At 39.3% G+C, this 23414-nt stretch overlaps 3 protein-coding genes across 3 annotated transcripts in view; 1 reads left to right on the top strand and 2 right to left on the bottom strand.

The window, feature by feature from the left end:
- Nucleotides 1-700: 700 nt before the first annotated feature.
- Nucleotides 701-18686, bottom strand: slc38a6 (solute carrier family 38 member 6). The gene is made up of 16 exons (XM_088434041.1): nucleotides 18459-18686; nucleotides 17258-17379; nucleotides 17104-17177; nucleotides 16905-16957; nucleotides 16264-16303; nucleotides 11217-11295; nucleotides 5450-5535; nucleotides 5326-5384; nucleotides 5207-5266; nucleotides 4453-4509; nucleotides 4048-4127; nucleotides 2961-3061; nucleotides 2761-2885; nucleotides 1677-1821; nucleotides 1466-1560; nucleotides 701-1367 (listed from the first exon to the last, which is right to left on the bottom strand). Exons 1-16 carry the CDS (start codon nucleotides 18549-18551, stop codon nucleotides 1284-1286), a joined length of 1353 nt encoding a protein of 450 aa, XP_088290167.1. The 5' UTR covers nucleotides 18552-18686; the 3' UTR covers nucleotides 701-1283.
- Nucleotides 18687-18823: 137 nt separating this feature from the next.
- trmt5 (tRNA methyltransferase 5) lies at nucleotides 18824-21939 on the top strand. The gene is made up of 5 exons (XM_088434086.1): nucleotides 18824-18879; nucleotides 19001-19581; nucleotides 20082-20206; nucleotides 20318-20957; nucleotides 21365-21939. The coding sequence occupies exons 1-5, from the start codon at nucleotides 18872-18874 to the stop codon at nucleotides 21421-21423; spliced, it is 1413 nt and encodes a 470-aa protein (XP_088290212.1). The 5' UTR covers nucleotides 18824-18871; the 3' UTR covers nucleotides 21424-21939.
- mnat1 (MNAT1 component of CDK activating kinase) overlaps nucleotides 21860-23414 on the bottom strand; it is a 44569-nt gene continuing 43014 nt past the window's right edge. Inside the window, exon 8 of the mRNA XM_088434087.1 lies at nucleotides 21860-22129. Coding sequence (XP_088290213.1) covers nucleotides 22009-22129 — 121 coding nt within the window. The 3' untranslated portion in view covers nucleotides 21860-22008. The remainder of the gene's footprint in view (nucleotides 22130-23414) is intronic.

The following is a 23414-nucleotide window of genomic DNA, read 5'->3' as shown; positions in this document are numbered from 1 at the left end:
ATAACATGGCTGATTATGTGAAAAAACACAGCCAACACCTCTTAGAACAATATTTGAGCGGAGGTTATCCACGGGGGTGGATCTAAGCCCCCACCAACATCCCTGCATTTCATTCCATCCCTTCGACCCCCGGAGATAGTGTTGTCATATCACTGGACATTGGAGTGAGTTTAACTAAACAAAAAACTGTCCCGCATGCATTTTGGGTCATAAGACTTCCATTAAAACATCATCTCTGTTCAAGGTCATCCACCCCTTGACACACAGCTGTGGTGCCCTTGAGCAAGACACAGTGCGCCGCAGTAGCGGGGCGTTTGCTGAGTCCACGACTCTGATGGGTCAAATGCCAAAGTCAACATTCATGTATGTGTCTGCGCATGACAAATAAAGATGATGTCCACCAAATAATTACAAGGATTACCTCCATGGTTGTTGCCTTGCAAGGAAGGGAAAGAGACATCCCCTCGTCTGGGGAACCTCGTCGAGGGTGGCGAAAAGAGCTGCTCTCCAAACTAATTCCCTCCATCAAACTAGAAAAGCCTGATCGAATCCAAGCAGCATTACAATTAGAAAATGCAGAGCGTGTGTCTTTCATTAAAGCTACGATATGAGAGGCGGATCCTGGCATCCGAACCTGCCAAACAAACATTTTGGACTGGTGTTACGCAGTTCTGATAGAGCAATATGTAACAAAGTGACATCCCGGAACACAGAACATTTCCCTTTTATTGAGTGTCTTATATTTGATGTACAGTACATCTGACCATAGGTGTCATAAAATAACAATTTCCAGTACAATGAAGAGGATTGTAAATGAAGAATACCAAGGAGCAGGAAATGTACAGTAAACATCGGTTAGAATGTAACCGACAAATGTAAATGCTACACAAAAGATTACAAATCAAAATATTTCAATGAATACTATCAATCCTGGAAAAAGATTTGGCCATTGTGTTTTACAAATTAAGAGCAAGAACAAAATTCAATAAGGCAGTAGACATTTTTTTCACACACTTCATTTGAAAAGATGCAGGAGTTTCAACAATATATAGAAAGTAAACAATACGATCCCTCAAAATAGTTGTGAGATTAATGAAAATCAAAGTGAACAGCCACACAGCAATTGTGTGTTGATGTGTTGTTGTGACGGCAACGGCAAGATGACAAGGACACAAAAAACAACAACCTGAGATACACAGACTAGTGTGTGTCTATTCCGTTATTTCATCCTGAAGGTTCTTTGGTAAAAATTTTCCCTTTGTGCTTTGAGAAAGAGGAGGGGGCTAAGAAGTTTCCATCCATGTAAAGATGATGAGTGAGACGCTGATGACGCCCATGATTAAACCAAAGACCACCAGAAACACCGCCTATCAGAATAGTTTGCAATAAAGAAATGATCAGAATTTTGTTTTTGAGCGACGTGCTTTAAAATAGTTTCACATTTGTCCGAATTGTGCAAGCTTACCCCTATGGAGTCAAAAGATCTGAGCGGTTGGTGGCTGATCTTGAGGTAGAAGATGCCGGGGAAGACAAACATGAGGCAGCTGGATGTGGTCGATCCTGGCAAATCAAGATGACCTTTTAATTTGAATTTTTTCGGCCTTCAACTTTGTAATTCCAGAGTAGATCTGAGAGTTATAAGACATAGGATCAATCAAACTTTAACAAGAACCTACCCACGACTCCAAACACATTTCGTATATCGGGCACAAAAATAGCCAGTGAGAGCACCACTCCCAGGATGAGCACAGTGGCCGTGATGTGGGTCAGCCAGGAAAACGGACGATTTCCACGCAGCACTAAGATGGCAGCCTTACGAGTCTTGAAAATACGAACGCATACATACCTGATTCAGGCGCCACAAATGACATTTACATGCAACGAAAAAAATGTATACTGCATAGTAACACAATAGCAAATTATGTTTTAAAAGCAGAAAAACAATTTTAGTCATAAGTTAATGTCCACGGTGTATCCTAACACATTTCTAATTAAAAAATCTCCAACAAGGATATACTTTTGGTATGTTTTGTCCTTAGAAACATGAAACTGCTGAAATAAAAAAAGTGTGTGAAAATATTATGAGTGTTGTAGTTTAACAGTGTTCTAGCATATATGTGTCCTATATCAAGACTTATGTATTAGTTTAGAACCGGGGTCGGCAACCTTTAACATTCAAAGAGCCATTTTGACCCAATTTCCTTGGATAAGACAACACTGGAACAGCAGTTTTTGGGAGTCAAGGTTGTACCACATTATTTTCATTAAAAGAAGCAAGCAAACTGAACCAACGTCTGACTGCATCTGTGTTCACAAACGGACATTAAGATGATTTATTCTGTGTTAAGGGTACTTCAAGCGCTCCAGTTTGTATTGTTTACTTATCTGTGTTGTCTTATTTTGAAATACCTGCTTTTAATTTCTGTTTGTGTCCTGAATAAAGTGCGTATTTTTAAGCTAAAAAAGTTTAAGACATTTTTAAAAAATGTGAACAGAGGTTAATATATAAAATGGATGATAGTGGTCAAAGAAAGTCAATTGATGAAAAATATGAGAATTGGTGACATGTGAAATATGGCACAATGAGTTCAAAAGAATGAGTTTGGCTTATCCGAAAAATAGTGCAAAAAGATGTACTGAATGATGTGAGTGAAAATTTAAGGAACATTTTTGGAGCCTCTAGAAAAGCATACAAGAAATTTTGGACATTTACACACTGAATCCCTATATTCTATATACAATTCAGTAGTTACCACTCACGGGAAAGTGGATGAGCGGTATGGTCAACAGCACAGAGATGAGGATAGCGAGCCGAACCGTCATAACCACGATATCTCGCGGGATGTACGCATCGTAGCCGAGCAAAAGCTCAGAGTCCACGTGAGCTGCGGGTAGAGACGGATTATCGAGCAAGCGCCTTGGGTGGGGTGGTATCATGGGGATTGTGTGCCGCGGCCTACCGTAGAATGTGAGATAGCCAAAGATGGCAGAAATCAAGTAAAGCAGAAAACTGAGGCTGATGCTGACGTTAGTAACATTCTGCATCCTCGCTTTGGTCGGCCTGAAGAAATGAAGGACAGGAAAAATACAAGGAGAGGAGGCACACAGTAAAACACAATGAGGGCTTTGGTTGGGACACTGGGTCTGAATCTATAGTGTTTTCCTGCACCGCAGTCTGCAGGCTTTGCATATCCCTGGATAATTTCTCGCATGGAAATTTCTCATCCTGGCTGACAATTTCAATTTTAATTTAAAATTGCCCAAATACTCATCGTGACAAATTCTTAACAGTAAATGTTCTCCGATTTACGTAATCCTCTATGAAAGCAGATTTATGACCTTAGTGTATGCAGAAAAAAAAAAAAAAACATTTGCTTTTAGAATGGAAAGCAAAGTTGAATGTTTTTGCCTATTTTCTGACACCGCAGGAAACTAATAACTGAAATAGAATTAAATTGTTTGCGTATTATCTGCATGGTCTGCTTGACATAATTTCCTATTGTAAGGAGTGGCCATAGCCATACGGTGACAGAATCATATGTTAGCTTTAATATAAGATATGCAGACTATGGCAAAGCAATGTGACTGATTTAAATACATAACTTGCAATTCTCTTTGTTTTGTATTTAGTTTAATAGTAAACTGGCCATGACATGAACGCGCTTAAAGCTACTTTTTAAAGAATCAGCTAAACCATTGCTTGAGTAAAGTGAGTTCTTTACTACCAGAGAGCACTTGTAGCTAAAAAATTCTCACAAATGAAGGGAAACAAAATTACAGTCTCAAATTCAGGACATTCATATTACCATTGGGCAGTATGAGAAAAGATATGTACAACATTTGTGAACTTATCATTCTTAAACTTGCAAAATTAAACATTTTCCTGTCAACATGCGAATCATTACAATTTAAAAACGTAAAAATGTTTTCATACTCGAACCAAACTGATGTGTAGACCAATAACGGGGCATACAACAAGACGTTTGGGCAAAACAGTTCGTATGGACATGACATTATTCAGTAAAGCAACAGGGGTGCGTAACCCACCTGTCCAGTTCGCAGTAAATTGGCAGAACGGCTGTATGGCATAAGAAAGAGAAGGCCATGGTGGGGATGGCGTAGGCACCCTGAAACACACAACAATGTGGCTTTTAGCAAATTATCAGCTCACACTTTTACACAGGTGTGAGGGGGCCAATGGGTAGAGCCTTGCTTGTTGATACAGCAGTTCAGGCTTAAGTGGAACCACGAAAATAAAAGGAAAAGTAGAAAACCACTTCATGTAAATAACACGAGTCACACACAGGCAATACCTCAATGGTGAAAGTGTGACATGTCATCAGAGCCTACAAACCGCAGCAGACACTTTTAATGACTTCTCACAGTCAGTTGTTGTTTTTAGTGTGTGAATATGTGTATGTGTGCTGAGTACTGACTTCAAGTAGTACATACCTGACTGGAGACTACAAAAAGTTTGGCCGTACATTCCATGTCAGAGGAATTTGATACCTGAACAGACAAGGGACAGAAGAGGTACTCTGTTATCCCTGAGAGGAAGCGACATATAAGAAATACCACAGGAGATTGAGGGTCGTCTGAAAACATGAGGTGTGTCAGGAAAGTTCAAGGACTGCTGTTACAAAAGACCCCAATTCAAATTAGCACTGTATTAAATCACAAGAAAAAAATCACTGCATTCACACAGTAAGTTGGAATGAGCTGAAATCAACAGAGCAACAAATAGAGTTGTTTGTGTGCCATAAATGGGCAAGGCCTATTGAATGATGTCAGGAGCACAATTGGGTTGGTTCAGCTCGGTGTGGGTTTTTGCTGGTTGCAAGTGTTAGGTAAATGTTAGGGAAACTTTTTACTTTACAATGATTTCCTATAGGAAAGTATTGCATTTAAAAGAGGAGAATTCCACTGCTTGGTAATTTGGGGCTGAAAAGAAAACAAGCCTAAGTTAAGCCACACCAGGTCTGGAGTTCTAGTATGGTTTGTATAATAAAAGAGGGCAAAGGTCACTTCCAGGCTGAGGGGGTGAGGAGGTGGGGGTCACCTGAACTTCCTTCCCCTAAGGTAGCAGTCAGTCCACACGGCCCTCTCTGGTCCTTATCACGCAAGAGCTCCACCCTTTCTAGTCTGGACCTCCAATGTCACACAAGATCGAAATCTTATGTGCACTAATTAAGGAAGTTGTTATTACCTTGAACATGGTGACATTATGTGGAAGCGGGCAGGGGATAGACCATTTCTTGACCACAACCTGAGGAGAAAACTGGTCAAATATAGAGACAATAAAACGTGGGAAAAATTGCAGCTCACCACAATGGCAAAGTACAGCATGAAAAAGAAGGCAACGCTGCTGGTGTAACCCAGGAAGCCTGAAAGGGTAAAGTGAAAGTGACCGAGGCGCCTTTGAAAAAGGTCACATGATTTGTTTTCTCACCAATTTTTGGCAATATTGCAAGGGGAAGCACCACACATAGTGTAACAAGGATCAGCAGCAGTCTGCCGTTTTCATACCAGGCCTCTCTGGGAAACAAGAAACAGAAGAAATAAACTTATCACAATCAAAGTGAACAGGCAACTGATCATTTTAAAAAAAGTGAATTGTAGACTTTTCAGGACACAATATTTGTTAAATAAATGAAATATTACCATACTTGGCTATAATTAGGCTAGAGTATCTTAGGGTAAGGTAGAGTGAGGTGCATTCTTTGTAAGAAGGAGCTTGCTCACCATAAAAGCAACTCAATTTTTTACCACATAAATGCAAAGCACCAAGCTGCAGCTGCAAATACAGCCACGGCTAACGATGGCAACAAAGACGCCAACGTAGCGAGCCGTATCAAAGCGCTTTGACAAACTAACTTGAGCACACCTTGCTTTTGAGCAGGTCTGCAACGGAGAGGATGACAATGTTTTATTTGAATGTTATTTTCTAATTATCTGGCTGACGACTAAAGAAAACAGCATCGTTCCTCCAGATGGCCAAAACTAAATGTTGCGGTGAGCACTTGGGACTAGTTTCTCAGATATTTTAAATCTCTTGACAGCAATATTTAAAAAAATTCAAATTCTTTGCTCACTGTTAAACAGTTACAGCAACAGTACACCATTTAAAAATATTCTAGTTGCTGAATGTTTCTAAAGCACGCTTACTATGGCCTAAATGTACTTTACCTGCCTTGAACGATAAAAATAACTGATAATTGTAACCCTTTGCCATGAAAATGGGAGTACAACGGCCTGTTCATTGCCGCTCATAGTTTTCAAAGAAATCCTTACAATAATATACACTAATTCAAACACAACATTCTGATTAATATTGCATTCGTGGGATTTGAATTAAGCAGGAAAATCATATGTTTTTATACAACTCGGGTTGCATTTCGCCTCTTCCTGTCAACTGACTGACATCACAGTTGCTCGAGGCTCAGGTAACAACCAATCACGGCTCACCTGTTTTTTTGTTTAGTCATGTGATGTTTGAAGATGATCTGTGATTGGCCGTTATATGAACCCTGAGCAATTGGAATGTTATTTTTAGCTAATAAAAAGAGTCATAATGACTGCCCCAAGATTGAAAAAATGGGTGGATTTTTCCTGCTTAAATCATATTACAATATGTTACCAATATTACCCAGAAGGCAATGTATAAACTAGTGACGGCGCCTGGAACATATCATTGGAAAAGAATTTTCTGGTGTTTTTTGAGGAGACAAACTGACTTTCAGTGTTGTATAGAGTTGACTGAAGTTATGGCTGCAACAAGCAGAATCCTCTGAATTAAATACATATTATATATATATATATATATATATATATATATATATATATATATATATATATATATATATATATATATATATATATATATATAAATTCAACTTGCTGTATGTATTTTTGACACAGCAAACATAAAATAATATTGCACAGAGGCGGAGATGTAAAAAAAAAACATTCATTGCAACCCTCAGGTAGCATTATTCTGCTCAACAGGCATGGAAACGGGAGTTCATGACATTCAGAATGATTCTTCCATGAAACAAAACAATATATTTAACAGCATGCTGCTCGGGAAAGTGAACAGAATAAGAATTTCATTGTGTGGTACAACTATACATATGACAATAAATCTCTTGAATCTTGAAGAATAACTAAATGATTAGTCTTTCACAAAGCTTGACTCAGAGAGGTATCGCAAAAGCAAAACACAAACGGAAATAAGTACCTAAAAACTCAAGGCTAAACGAGAGCCATTTTAGAAATAGAACTAGTTCCGAAATGTCAGGGACGGCGAGGACTTTTTGAAGTGCCTTAAAAGGGGACGCCTGTGGAAATTTGTCTCTATTTGATGCTTAAATACAGAGCGACAGAGCTCTCATGTGGTAACCATTAAAGGCTTTAGCTCTCACAAACCATAACAATTATGTAATTCACATTCAAACGTTGGGCCGCTCCATCAGATCAGATCAAACCACCTATCGCTTGGTTTTTGCAAAGAGGGGGGAATAATATTTTCATTTGCTGAAAAAAAGGCGGGGCTGTTTAATGATGATCGAGGCGGGACGATGTTGGAGGTGACGCATGAGGGAGGCACGCCGGCTACGCTGAGGTCGAGGTCATACAAGAAGAGTGTTGCCTGCCATTAAAACCGCAACATAGGCTTAGCTCTAGCGCTCTTTCGGCGGTTCCCATCGTCAGCAGCACCTGCTCTGACCACATCAACACACCATGACCTTCCCGTGGCAGCTTCAATACTATGACATTAGCGTGGACTCTTACATTATCTCCGTAGCAAGACGTTTGCCCAACAATTGAATGTTCTGGAAACTACAGCATGATCACAACCTTAACGGCGCTGGGAACTAATTTAAATGCTTTGAAGTAAACCCCAACGAACCCTGCTACAAACAGAAAAAAAATCCTAAATCTGACGTCCACCCAAAATGAGTTGGAACTGCCTTTGTGCAATTTGCCACAAGATGGCGGCAAAGCACTTTTTCTCTTAGATAAGGCTATGGCTTGACCAAATTTTGGCTCCTCCCCTGAGTTCAAAATGGCACCAAAACCTTTCCAGAGCGATATTGTTTTATGATTTGCATGGCAGCCCACACTCTAAGAATGGCTGCGCCCTAAACAACAATAACAAAACAACAATAAAATGGATCAGAAAAGATCAAATATTTCGGTCAATTGTGCCATGTCTGTGTGGGTTAGTTGTGTTTTTTGTTGATGTTGTGAGATTTCAGGTTTCTGTTTTTGGAGGGTTTCTGTTTACTTCTGTTTGGGTTCATGTTCTGTTTTTCTCATTAGCCTATTTAGTATGACGTGTTCCACCAGTTGTCGGCGTGCCCCGGTCCCTGTGTTTCATCCAATTGGTTTCCCCTGCCTCTTGTTCCCATCCAGGTGTTGTGTGTTCACCTAATTAGTCTTCTTGTATTTAAGCCCCAGTTTTGTTTCAGTCATTTGTCGGGACATTATCTTTTTTTCATTGTCCTGTGTCGCTGTTGAATTAATCTCGTTGTCCTCCTCGTTCTTTATGCTCCCCAGACAAATTGTTACCATCTCCCTGCTGTTTGTTACTCGTGAGTTTAGTTTCTAGTTTTCTGCTACTTTGTCCGGTTTATGTTTGCTGTTGTTCCTGCCTTATTTAATAATTAAACCTTCATTTTTTTTTAGCTCAGTTCCTCTCACTTTCCTTCATTTTTGGGTCCCCCTCCTTCCTCACCACTACTCACCATGCCACGTCATAACAAATTCGACCGAAGTCTGGCTTTGTTTTATATAAAAACAATGCCATTTTTGAGGTTGTGTTTCACAAAAAGACCATTTAAAAAAAAAACAAATGTTTTGAGAAAAACAACACAAAAAGTTGGATCAAATTGATCTATCCTTTCTTGAACTATAATTGGGACATTTTTAAGCCAACTGTGTTTAGAGCTCAGTAAAAATTGATTTATGACCCGTATAGCTGTCAATGAAAGAGATGAGTTAATTTTCATAACTAAATGTCAAGTACAAATAGTTTTAGAATACTATCTAAACATTAGAGAGATACAAAGAACAGATTAATAAAAAAAAAAAATCCCCACACACCTTTAAAAAAATTTGAAAAAACATTTGTACGTGTGTGAGATAGTTTCCATGCGGCTCCACGCTGATTACAGAGGGGCAAGATGGCTTGAAGATCAATGAAATGTGGAAGACTTCACAATGCAGAACAGCCTTGAGCAAAGGAAGGAGCCTCGGAGTCAGTCTCAACAAAGTGTGTAATAACAGCAGAAATCTGGCTGACACAACGCAATAATCTCCACTCCGCAATGAGCACGAGAGGGGAGGAATTTTTTTGGGGGGTCTGGCTGTTTTACGATAAATGGGCCATAAAAGTAGAATGACTTTTTAAATAGAACACGCTGTAATACAAAACAACTCTGGGTTTGGATGGACCCGAGTGTGTCTTTGCTCGCGTCTCAAAACCACTCATTAACAAAAACTCTGTTTCCCTCTGCAGTGGGCTGTAATTACAATGGCAAAACTGATATCCCCTTGTATCAGTCTGATTCCGGGGAACATGTGTGAGAGATTTGAGGGTGAAAGCAGTGCGCTAATGCAAAACAGCTGCCTTGAGGTACCATCGAATACTGAGGGAGTGAAAGCAGCCAGAGCTTTCACTAAAGCAACCAATGACAGAGCGATAGAAGTCACTTTTTTGAGGTCCCTGTGAGAAAGAAAAGCTTCTGAAATGAAAACGACCCAGACGGCTGCAGCCAATGCACTGTGGTGCTATTTGGTTCTGCAATTACTTGCTAAATTTTAATATACTGTCGTTGTAAAACTTTAGACATCGCCCTCCACAACAACGTGACTTACACTCAACCACCAGATCATTAAGCGCAACTGCACAAGAGCTGAATGAACCGATAACTGTCAGAAAGGTTTTAATTTATCCACGTGCTGATTATCGTATCCCACTAGTGGCAAAATATTTTATTGTGTGATACAATCAGCTAATAACAGCCCTTCAAACATCAGTAAAAAAAGAATTGACCAGGTGGATGATAGTTGTGGATTTTTAGAAAACTTTTTACTTTTATGTAGTCTAACAATTTACAGCGGTTGTAAACAAGTACAATAACACTGATCTCATTATTTATCACACATAAATCTATACGATAGCTGCATCCTAAATCATATATCATGAAATCTTATAAGCTCATTTGGTGGATCTGACATTCAAGGCAAAGCAAATCTTAATGTTTACAAGCGACGTAGGAAAATTGTGCAAAGAATTGAACTGGATGTCACTACTTAACACCAAACTTAAAAACGGTTTGCTTAAAACATTTTTGAAAAATCTGAAACTATATAGTGCAAAAAAAAACAAAAACCCCATAAATGTGATAAATAAGAGACCCATTCAATTAGTAACAAAAAAAAAAGCAAATATCTTTATAACTTCATTGATTGGGCCATGCAATGCATTCTGTCAGGCAAAAAACAGACGCGATAGCATTCTTTTAAGTTAGAAAATTAATCTGTCGATTAATCGATATTTGGTAAAAAAATAATAATTCTGCATTAGCCTGAAAAATTCCCCACAACAGTGCCTGGTTTTAAGGATAATAATGAGGAAAAAAAAGAAAAAAAAGATGTCATCGGAGGAAAGTGACGGCTTTTGTGCTCGAGGACAACATTCAGTTTTTATTTAGCCATTTTCAGCAGGGAAAACGTTAATAGTTTGTCCATAATTAATTTGATTATTTTTTTATGTACAATTAATACTTGCAAAGGGACATTTTATCACTTGCTGTTCACTTAAAATGGCATCACATGTACTCAAGGCTTAGGTAACAACCAATCACGTTACCTTGTTTTCTGGGATTAGTCATATTCACTAAGTATTACCGGAGTCTTGAGTACCATTTTTAGTAGTCATTTTTAGTTGACAGCAAATAGTAAAATGTGTTTTTAAAAGTATTAACTGTACATGAAACATCACTTAGTTAACAGAACTTAAAAAAAAAAAAAGCTGTTTACTGATGAAAATGTGGTGAAAAGTGGCTGTGTTTTGTCTAGGAAAAATGTCTCAATTGTAACAGGACTTTTGACGATGAAAATATTCTTTGGGTCGATTTAATGAAAGGGGCAGGTCTACAGTATATACTGTGCCCACCCCTTGTGCAAATGCAAATGAGAAGTGCACGCACCCTGACTGGCCTGGACTCAGGAAACTGGTGATGGCCGCCGGAAGCTCCGACTTCAAAATGAACAAATATGACGACATGGCTGCGAGAGAGCAAAGGGAAATTTCACTATGCTAGTTTGCAAAGGCAGCAAAAACAAGCACACAAAGCACCAAATGCCACACACGTCAGATGATCGTATTCATATTTGTGCGTATGTGGGAGATGGTGGGTGTCCGGCGCGCAGGGCGGAGGGGTCTGAGTTAATGCAGATGGGTGGAGCAGACAGCTCAAGGGGCTCAACGGCAAAGCTCCGAGCGCAGAGGAGCAGACAGAGTGCAGATGTTTGGGGAAATAAGAGGGGGAGGAATGCAAACAATAATCATATCTGACGTTAATCCCGCTACTTCTCCCCTTTCTCCACCTCGCTAGGAAACGGGACATTATCAGCCTCTGACGAGCTCCCACATCCTTCGAGAAGAGGGCTTAGGGTCACTTCCTCGGGGTCACGAGGGCGAATGCAAGAAGGGACGGAGGTTGAGGACGAACAAGAGCATGTTTGTGGTGTGAAATGGGCTTCAGATGCAGCGTGCGGCCGGCGATAAAGGCAGATAATGTTAAGGGATTACATTTTGGAAAGGCAGACACAGTCGGGGTTAGGAGGGACGTTATAGCCTCCGGGGCAAGGTTTTTGCGCTCGCCGTTAAATAAACTACGACCGTAATCCCTCAGATCCTGCATGTGTTTATAAAGAGAATTCATCCAATAACCCTCCGGCCCACACAGACACAAGGACACTCGAGTGAGGAAACACATTAATAAGCACTTAAGGCTGCTAGTAAATGGGCCTCATTTTGGGGATTCGGACAGAATTTGCTGCGACGCGTCATCCAATATTTATTCGGAACTAGCGGCAAAGAAAAAAGAAGACCATATGGTCCATATAAAAAAAAAAAGCTTTTGCATGATCTATTTTTGAAGGGACGCAATAAGATTCAATACAAGACACATAAGAGATTTGTTTAGATTAAGACTGCGCTTGTTGCTGTTCAATGATTCGCACAGTCAACGATTTTATCTCAATGTTTTAAATGTGCAAATCAATCAAATGTGCCACTTTTATATGTGCAAAACACAAAATAAAAAGAAGCAGATGTGGGCTCCGTGTGTCTTTAGGGGGTGGGGGTTCTAGTCTGATGCTCTGTAGATAGCGAGGCCAAGTGAATTTAAACATAATGATTGCGTAGCCCTTTTTATTTGATGAAGTGACTCAGTAATTCATATGCCACACATGCACAAACACACACACACACACACACACACACACACACACACACACATTAATGGCTAGTTATGGCAAGGGCTAGTTAAGCCATTTTTAGCAATACTATTGTAATATTTTCTGTGTACTGTAGTTAATTTGATAACTAAAGTATTCATGTCCAATTAATGTCGTTAAAAGCACATTTTTCCATTTGCTGTGGACTGAAAATGACATCACATGTACTCAAGGCCCAGGTAATGATCTTGGCACACCTGTTTTGTGGGAAAGGTCATGTGACATTTGCAAAGCTGAGCTATGATTTGTTCTAGGTCGAGCAAATTGAGTACCATGGTGAAAAAATAAAAATAAAACTGGAGGCATTTTTTTTTTTTTTATACGTGCTTATTAGGGTACATGTCTGAAAAAAAAATTTGGTCAAGCCAATTGCAGCAATTCTTTTGAATTCTATGCAGTAAAAGCAGTGAGAAGGCAAACTTCAAAATAAAATAGTTTACCTAATATAGGGACACAGATGTCTTGCTGTTCTTTATTTTGAAGTTATTACCAGCAGCTTGACTAGTTTTTCCACTGCAGATGTTGGTCCAGACTCCCTCACGAACAACACTACCTTGTTTTGAAATCATTTTTCAATCGCGAATTCAGGGCTGACTGACATTGACATACGACATCTGTTGCCAGTACCTTGGGCTTCATTATAGCTAGCATAAATTAGCTGCTAGCTGGCAGTGCTCAAGTGCTCCATATAGGCTGGTGTCATAGATGTAAATGAATGCACACTTTGAAGTTGCTGTTTCTACTGATCACTATTTAACAAACCATGAAACGCATGCTGTTTCAGCTGGCAAATTCATATATTAGACTCAAAGTTTTGGGGAGAGATTTATCTAAAATCTAATGTTCTGGAGAGGAAAGCAGTGTGCTACTAATTGTTTAAATTTAAGTTAGAAAAAGAATGTTGATAAAAACTTATTAAAGTTGGTCATTCATAATTAAGTGGAATATGTGATTTGGTGTTCTGTTTCTAATTGTTTTTCACCAAGTAAAATAATATATTTTTTACCCAAGTGCTTGATATTTGATTTGAATTTTCTGTTGGCTATTCAAATACCAACAATACTTGATAGCTGCAGCCCCAATTAGTTGTTACCTGAGCCTTGAGTATTTTATAAATGTGATGTTGTTTTCAGTTGAATTAATTTATGGCAGAAAAAAATGCGATGAGGCAATAAAACAATAGTTTTAATTTAACTACTGTGTACGGATAGAGAATTATAATGCATACTGCTATATCATGATTATAATGTTACACATGTCTTTCATTTTGGGGGTGTTAATGGGCGGTGTTCGAAAAATCATCATTTTCGAGTGTCGTATTTCAATGAGGCTTAAATGGCGGTATTAGAGACACAACTGGTATCTTGCCTTTGCTCATGTTTGCACTTATACAAACATGATTGAGATGATCCAAAATTTAATTTGGGTTGGTCTTTCCATTGGTTCATTGTTTAGCCACTCCCGGTTAATAGAGGATGAGAACCGGAAAGAAGTCAAATATGACTCAAGGGGCTGGATGAACCATTTCCAAAGGGTAACATATGATGCACTCTCATCCAGGTGATCATCAAGATGGTTGAAATATAAAGTGGCAGAGATTACAAACATCACTGACATTAAAAGGCCAAAAAAATGCAACCACAAAAGCAAGACACAATACTGTTGGTATGGTTCAGTTTCATGCATTGGCTTATGACATCACACTTCCACAAAAGTACCTGAGAGGTCATACAGTACTCACTTGTCTAACAAAGACGTCCTTGAGTGAAGAGAAGGATTGGTTATTAGTCGAGTGGTAAAACAACATGTTGTAACAAGCGTGTCAAGCAATAATATGTGTATGAGTGTGTGTATGTGGTCATCAAAGTAAGCACAGCCAGCGTGAAACATAAGACAGAGTCACTTTCATTTGACTGTGCGAGCTTGTGGCCAGCCCAGTAATTAAGGTCAATTGGCCTATCAGCCTTTGGCAGTGCCGATGAATGTTTACTCAGAGTGAAGCTAATTGCTCTCTTATAAAAGGAGGCCTGGGTGCAGACAGATGCAGACCCCCACATTGCGGCCAATGCGTAACAATCTGCCGTGCCGCTAATGATCGACGTAGAACTATCGCCAAGGCCCCAGAGTGAGGGGGCGGAGTCCTGAGGGGAGGGGTCCCATTAGGGTCTTAGAGGGTGGGTTTTACCACCAGTGATCAATTAGAGCACAAGTCAGGTTTCAGACCCAAGGGGGGGCGGCAGAGAGGACGGCAGCCACGGGGTCAAAGGTTATCGGCAAAATCTGGATAATAGCTTTTACAGCCCAGAGACAATAAACATGAAGAAGTGACATATTTGCAGTAGGGGGCGCTCTCAGCCTCAAGTATAAACTGCCTATTGTTGTGAAAACACATTACAGCAACACCAACATTATGAATATGTCAGAGAAGTCCCAATTAATCAGATTTTATCAAAATATACATGCTCACTTTTGGCAGTCGAAAAATGTATTCATTCAATACAAAGTCTTTCTTAAAATATTAGAAGTAGCTACAGTTAGCTGCCAGTACCAAAAGTATCCAAAATTCAAGCACCAGCTATATAGATGATTTTAGTGACTGTTAAGGGTTATTGCAGAGTATTTACAATACTTACTGTAAGAACCTTGCAACCTTGCATGTTGGAACAGAGGCAAAGTCAAAATGCTTTTTTGTTTTTTGAACTCATGGAGAACTAGTAAAACTAGGAGTGTCAGATAAACACATTAATTGTGATCCTTTAATTACAATCTTAGAGCAGTCTTTTTTGTAGAGGTAATGTCCTTTTTAATATCCACCATTATGCTTTTTCTATGCTGATAAGATCCCTTTTAATGCATTGGGATTTTTGTGCTTGAGTTGATGGGGATTGGAAGAGGTCAATCACACCCTGAAGTGGACACTGATTGGCTGTCATTGTTTCAGACTTAACCTGATAGACTCCTGTTGTGGGTGGGAGGGCAGAAGGAAGATGTAAAAATGGAAGAGCATGTGAGAGTTTTCAGTCCAACGAATGGTAAATGTAACATTATTTTTTTTTTTGTCTGGCACTAGTCTCAAAGAGAGAAGAAGATAAATGGGTACAATGCATCTGTTAAAGTCTGTTAAAGCAAACAAATGACTGAAGCAACGTTGTTGTTTTGATCTTCCACAATAAGACAATTTATCTAAATTGGAGAAAAAAAGATATTTTTTTTCTGATATTTTTAACGTAAAATTAATTAGACCAATTACACAGCTTGATAAATTAATTTCTCATTTTTTAAACCTCGTGACATAGTAAGCAAAACACAAACAACAAGTATGCACACACATTTTGACCTAACATTTGCACATTTACCTATTCATAGATTTAACAAAAAAACCATTTTTAAAGGCAACTGTCCTCCATTATTTGCTAAAAAATAAATAAATAAACTCCAGAATTTTTTACACCCAGGGCAAACTAATAAAAGTATTAATTTGGCACAATTTTTGCACCAAAAAGCTATGCCGTATGAGTTGAAGGGTTTCACTGATAAATGTAGTGCTTTGCTGCAATATTGTGGCATCTTGATCCCATGGAATTATGTTGCAATGAATTTACATTAAAACAATAATGCTTTTCCACCATCTCATGGTAATAACAAACCTCCTCTCATCAAATTGTACAAGCAGCCATAATGTTGTGGCCTATAACGGTGGGTATATTTAAAAAAAACAAAAAACAGACCTACCTCCAACATTTTGGATGAGGATGGTCATTCCAACTAGAACCTACACAAACATTTTCAGCCTGTTAATGTCAGTTCATACTTTTGATACCCCCCAAAAATACATACACACACACACACACACACACACATACATACATACATATATATACATATATATATATATATATATATATATATATATATATATATATATATATATATATATATATATATATATATATATATATAATTTTCCTTTAAATATTTAAGGAAATGGCAATTTTGAATTCTTCTAATTTGAGTGTGAGCCTCGCTCAGGGGTGTCCAAACCCGATACTCAAGGACCAGTATTCTGCATGTTTTCCATGTTTCTTTCTCCCAGCACACCTAATTCAAATGATCTGGATCGTTATCAGGCTCCTGCTGAGCTTGCTGACGAACTGATGATTTGAAACAGGTGTGTTGAGGAAAGTAACCTGGAAAATATGCATGATACCAGCTCACAAGGACTGAGTTTAGACACCTTTGGCCTAGCTTCTTCAATTAGTTCATCTTGTTTGTATTTTCTGGACATTTGTTTCACAGTATGTGTTCACGAATTAAAAAGTGAGGAAATATATAAGGGTCTTATTATTTCACGCTAATCAAAAGACAATACTTACTTTTCCTGGTTTTTGTAACGCTCTGCCTCCAAGATCTTCATATGAATTAATTCCTACAGGAAACAATGAATGACGATTCAATTATAATGAAAAACTGGAAAACAAATAGTGCAACATTCAGTCGGAATTCTCTATGGAATCTTAGTGATGTAGAAAGGATTGTTCTGATGAGCTTTTCAAATGTGAGCATCACTCTCACCTGTCAGATCACAGAGTTTAAGGAGGAGATGTATGGAATATGCCGCCAGACCCGACACAAGTATCAGCAGGATGCTGGGTAGGAAGTGCAGATTTCACTATAAATTGGCTTGACTCATATTACACAATTGTATGACAGTAAAATATTTACTTACCAAAAGCCAACTATGCCAGTGCTTGCCATGGCATAAGCTAGTCCGAGAATACCGGCGCCCATTATGGCATTCATCAAGTTAAAAACAGAGAAAGCAAAGGAGGCCCCTTTGACCCTGCTTGGCTGTAAACAATATGAAAAAAAGGTTTAAAAAATCGGAAGAAATCATTTTAATTGATGGCATGGACAACAAATGCTCAAGCCTGATGATGGATCTCATGAAAGAGTAACATGGTGGCATGAGGGATCAGGGAATGGAAATCGGAATGGATAGGATGGGATTTGAGCTGCGGGCTGCCGGACAGCTGCCTGAGCTCTGGATAAACTGACTGACCCATCTAATAGGGGATATCCTGGAGAGGACGAGTGGCCACTCTGGTATCAGTGTCATAACAAGTGTGGATTGATCTGCTGACCCGAGATACACTACCAAGAGACCGGGCATTGTCTCCAACGACAGATGACTTTCACATTCAAAGTTACTTTCACTGGCTTTTTGTGTAAGTGGCAGAACATGGCAAAAATAAAAGTAATGCTTTCATTTGCATTGTCGGGTGTGTCTTTCCTTGCCGTATCACGGTCAGTACCCTAACATAAAAGAAAAATACAGAATACTTTATATAGCTAAACCAGGGCTCAATTTATTTTCTCAGTTTATTACTTCCTATTAATTCATTAATAGTCGCAGTCATTAGTTAATTCAATCGGTAAGTCAAAGTCTAAATCTCTAAGTATGGTACTGGTTTGCTTTTACAAAAAAAAACAAACATTTTATTAATCGTGACAGATGAATAGTTTTCTGTCATAAAGCTCTGACATTTTTTTTTAACAATTTTATGTAGTGAAGTAAATTTAATTAGTATTTTGGGGCACGTCATTACCTTAACTTGTTTGAGATTATAATTATCAATGCTAATAATCGAATTTAGTTGCAAACCACAAGCACTTCATTAAATGAGTTAAATGTGCATTCCTGTTTTAAAGCAAACAATAAAACATTTGAATGGGATTGTCTTAACAGTAATTAAACTGAGTCAAATATGTATTCTTGTTTAAAAACAAATAAAACATTTAAATGTAATAGCGTGAGTAGTTTTAATTATCGATCTAATCTAATTATCGATAAAAGCAGCTAGAGACACAAAAAACACACGATTACGGAGTTTTTAAACTAAGACAGTTTTGTTGTTGTTTTTACTTACATACAAAGGCGTTCTTTCGTTCCCCTCAGTTTCCCGATGGGAAGATGGGCTGTCAAAATCAGCGCTTCCATTCCCGTTAATGCTCATTTTCATCGAAGATGGAAAAAAACAGAGGTAGTTATTTTGATTTACAGATAGATTCTTGTGAGAAAAACTCAGTAAAAGTCATAAAAATCTTTGGCTTAATAACTGACAGAACTCTGGTCATCCTCAAGTTTAAGTTGTACGCGTTTCTCATTGGCTTCCTGTTGTTATCGGTCACGGGAGTCACGTGCTTGTTATTTCCGTCGCAAATTTGACGTCCTCCAAGATACTGCCCAATCAAACACACGTTCTATCGTCCGTCGACCAATCACGAGAGCACTGGTCCACCACGAATGACGTAACGAGGAAAGCATGCCTCTTACTGAAGAATGTTGAGGTAAGATCCGAATGAATTTCTGTGGCATTGACCAGTCAAATATTAGATGCTCATTATCAAGATTGACTCAATATATTTGACTTTTAACGTATATTTTAAAACGCCTGGTTTGTATTTACAGGCTCCTCAAAAGAGTCGTTTCATCTGTGTGCACACGAACCAACGCGAACGCTGTGCTCGTAAATTTCAGCTCTGCAGCCTATCCATGTGCTAGCTTCGCACAGAGACCCATGATGGAAACTAAACTGTACCAGGCACCTCCGCGGGTACGCGGTATGACTTGTCTCGACAAAGATGCCTTCACACAGACAATCACTGTCCCAGCTTTACGGGTGCCCACCCGGTTTCTCAACAAAGTGATGAAGAGGCTGAGACAGGCCACCATCCAGCGCCCGGGGGTACCCAGAGTGGTACAGGATAAAGCAGAGAGTCCAGACTTCAGGCTGGTGTTGTTGGACCCTCATAGAGTCTCCTCATCGGACTCCTTTAGTGAGGATGAAGTGGAGGCGCTGAGGTCGTTCGACGTCTCTCAGGAGCTGCAACACTATGAGCTGACATTGACCTACGACAACCTGAAGAGTGATGAGGTGCTGGAGGCCGTGCTGCCTCTGGGGCAGGACGTGACATCTGCGTTCAGCCGAGTCGGACACATTGCTCACATGAACCTCAGGGACCACCAGCTCCCATACAGGAACCTCATTGGTGAGAGCCAGTAGCTAACTGTCAATTTTTTTACCTCTTGGTGAGGACTTACATAACTTAATACGTCTATTCATACCACTGGCATTTTGCAATTATAAAAGCCATCGGAACTTTACAAATTGCAACATGACATCCGATGACTGGTGGGAATGTAATTGGGGGAATCACCGACAACTTTTTACTGGAAGCAGCACAGTCAAGAAAGATGCTATGAAATTCACCCAGATTCTTGGAACAAATATTAGAGTTTGGATTGTATATAGTGTAGAAATTCTATGTAAATATGCTCCAGATTGTTTTTAGATACTTGCAAAAATCTTAGTTTCATATTCCCTGCTGCCCATTGAGTGAGACACATAATAAATAACACAAGACTTTTAAGAAACATGTTTACTTTGTAGTCTTTATGTTTGTTTGGTAGTAGTCCAACTTGGATGTGATGACCTACAAAAAAACACACATTAATCAATAGACTGTTTTTCTGTGCCCTCCAACTGTAGGTAAAGTGATCATGGACAAAAACCCAGGTGTCACGTGCGTGGTCAATAAAACAAATATTATCGACTCAACTTATCGCAACTTCAAGATGGAGGTGCTGGCTGGAGAAGAGAACATGGTTGCTAAAGTAAGTTCTACCAAAACCTCCACATAATAATGTGGTCATGTAAATACATCGTACATTCACAAGTTTTTTAAAGGCTCCCAACACTGAAAGAGGTCAAAATATGTTTCTCAGGTGAAAGAAAACGGGGTGACGTACGAGTTTGACTTCTCTCGCGTGTACTGGAACCCGAGGCTAAGCACAGAGCACCAGCGTGTGGTGGCGCTGGTCAAGCGTGGCGACACGGTGTTCGACGTATTCGCCGGTGTGGGACCCTTTGCCATTCCGGCGGCCCGCTCGGGCGCCGACGTGCTCGCCAACGACCTCAACCCGGAGTCGTACAGGTGGCTCCAACATAACTGCAAAGTGAACAAGGTGGAAGGCAAAGTGAAAAGCTTCAACCTGGACGGCCGAGAATTCATCCAAGGTCCGCTCAAGCAAGAGCTTCCCGCGCTGGTTAAGGGAAAAGGCGGCGTGCACGTGGTGATGAACCTGCCCGCTTTGGCTCTGGAGTTCCTAGATGCCTTCAGAGGCCTCCTGCATCAGGAGGCTCCCTGCGATGAGAACCTCCCCACCGTGCACTGCTACGGCTTCTCTAAAGAAGACAACCCAAAGAGGGACATGGTGGAAAGGGCGTCTCTCGCCTTGGGCTTCCCTTTGGAAGATCGCTGCTCTGTGTATTTTGTCCGTAACGTGGCACCCAACAAAGATATGATGTGTGTAAGCTTCACCCTTCCTAAAGAAGTTCTCTTCAGCCAGCATGAAGAACAGACAGGTAAGAATGAATTGACAAAAAAAAAAATGTCACGTCCTAAGATTCAGACTGTATGTGAAAAACAACTACTTTAATCTGCTCTTATTGCAACTCACTGCCATCCCAGTAAAAATGATTTTAGACATTTATAGCAGTCAATGGCAGTGAATGAGTTGATTTTTGATTTTTTTTTTTTTAGCAAAATGGCATATTATGTCATAGCAGTGTTAATCACTGCAAGTAAATGGCAAGTTTTTCTCTTGGATATGTGACAGTGACAGGTCAAATAATTAAATAGTTCCCTGCCTTGTTTGTGATTTTTTGGGGGAAAATTTTGTTTATTTTGATGTTAACATTTTCCCTCTTACAGAAACTGAATATCAAACGTACTGCACTGACTGTTGCTTTTAACCTTCAATTGTCCACAGAAACTTCAGAGGAACCAAACCCCAAACGGCTTAAGTGTGCAAGTGAAGATTCATCATGAAAGTGAATTATCACAGCATAATGTCATTGTATAAGTCAACATGAGGATGAGTTGATCTTTTTTTTTCCCTTCATGTGCGACATCAGACATTTCATAAGCACAATGAACTGAGATTTATAGTATTTGTAATCAAAGTTAAGTGTATTGCTCAATAAGAAAATATTGATCATAATCAGTAGTGGTGCTGTACCACATTGCAAAATATTGAGGTTGTAACATAAGTTTATCATTTAATATGTTTCTGTGACGATGCCAATCAAACCCAAGCATTATCTTTTACAATTTTGGATATAGCTCTTCTGTTGGAGCTCATTTGTTTTTTCAGGTTCATCATGTAGTGGACTGCTTAGCTGTTGAAGCAGAGACAAGTTTTAAGTTCTTAGAAGCCAGAGCGCTCTTGGAGATTTTTCCTTTTTAGATAAATTGCTCCAAGGACTGACAGACTGAATTGTAATTTATTTCCTGTGCTGTAAATATAAAAGGGACAACAATTAAATATACTTCTCAAAACACAGACCACCACAATAGTGTTTGTCCTCTTCAGTGGTGTATTTATAGTCCGTAAAGTTGCGTCAGAGTTTGGGGTCAGGCGATACTGGGAAAGAGGCCACTGAAGGCATCCTGGATGGCTCGATGACACGCCAAAGCCGAGCTGTAACCTCCGGCTGTGTCCTGAGGCATGGAGGCCCGCACGTGGTTCAAGTATCTGTAAACACACAGAAAGCCCGCCCCCTTCCCTTGTTAGTGACGTCATTGAGGTATTTTGTAAATACTGACGCTGTCCTGACAGCCTGAGTGCCGCTTTCATGAGCAAAGAAACTTGAGTGTAAGTTTAGCTGTCATTAAATCCACACTCGGGGTTATTTTTTCTGGCCCTTTTCGCCCATCTGACGAGATTGACGCAGACACACGTGAGTGTACGTTAACATTGAGAACACCTTGTGCCCTGAAAGCCTCCGTAACATGGTGCTATTAAAGTATTAGAGGTGTCTCTGTTTTATTCTAAGTGCTTACAGATGTATCCTGCCAGAATCTCTCAGGTCTTAAGCAATGGTCAAAGTCAGTGTTTGTTTTCACACCGTCATTCAAAAAAAACATTCACACAATGTGCTCACCATCAACTCACTTGTCTTGTAGAGGCAGAACTACAAGAGGAAAAAAAAAAAAAGCACACTAGTACGCTTAAAACTAGCCTGCTTTTTTCTGTGTTTTGCGTTAATAATAAATATGCTTCGTCAACATATATCACGCTTAAATGCACAAGAGCAGTGTTTAAAACAAAAATCTCATACAGGCACACAAAAACGTCAACTATTTTACAGCACTATACTAGTGATGCACATGTTTAATATATCATTTAGCATTTAAACGCGCCTGTCACTATATGCCACTGGCACAGACAGATGAACAACACTTAATTTTTAAATTGTAGCATAGAAATCATTTTTGGATGAATTAAGAGTAACTGGATCATTCACTGTGGCACACCTTATGATCATGGCAAAGTCGCTGAAAATTACTGTTCTACTAGAATACATCACTAATGGAATAATTTTGTAGAAGTCCCTCTACCATTTTTTTTCTGAGAAACAGCTGGTCAACTATAGTGTGTTGATTAATACCCATCTTGACACTCTTTAACCCCCCCAAAAAGAAAGAAAAAGTAGAAACATTTCTTGATGAGGTTAATGTATACCACTCAATGTTTAATGGCAGTGCTTATGGTGCACCTGTTGTTTAGCTTGTGACATAGTCACATTTATAATCTTTCTATACCTATGAGTGACCCCATAAATGTTATTTTTGCTTTTGTTTATACTAGTGGATTGTCTCAAGTACTTGGACAATCTTTTTTTTTTGCATGAATTTACATTCTTGGCCATTAAAGCTGAATGTGGTCACATAAACTGCCAAAACACAGTAAATAGTAGATGCGCACCCCCAAAAATTGGTTTACAAAAGAATCAAAATTCTGATTTCCTACAATTGAG

This window comes from Hippichthys cyanospilos, chromosome 14, assembly GCF_059441005.1.
Source record: "Hippichthys cyanospilos isolate Australia breed blue-spotted pipefish chromosome 14, RoL_Hcya_1.0, whole genome shotgun sequence".
Classification (NCBI taxonomy): domain Eukaryota; kingdom Metazoa; phylum Chordata; class Actinopteri; order Syngnathiformes; family Syngnathidae; genus Hippichthys; species Hippichthys cyanospilos.
This window is presented reverse-complemented; position numbering and strand designations above follow the sequence as displayed.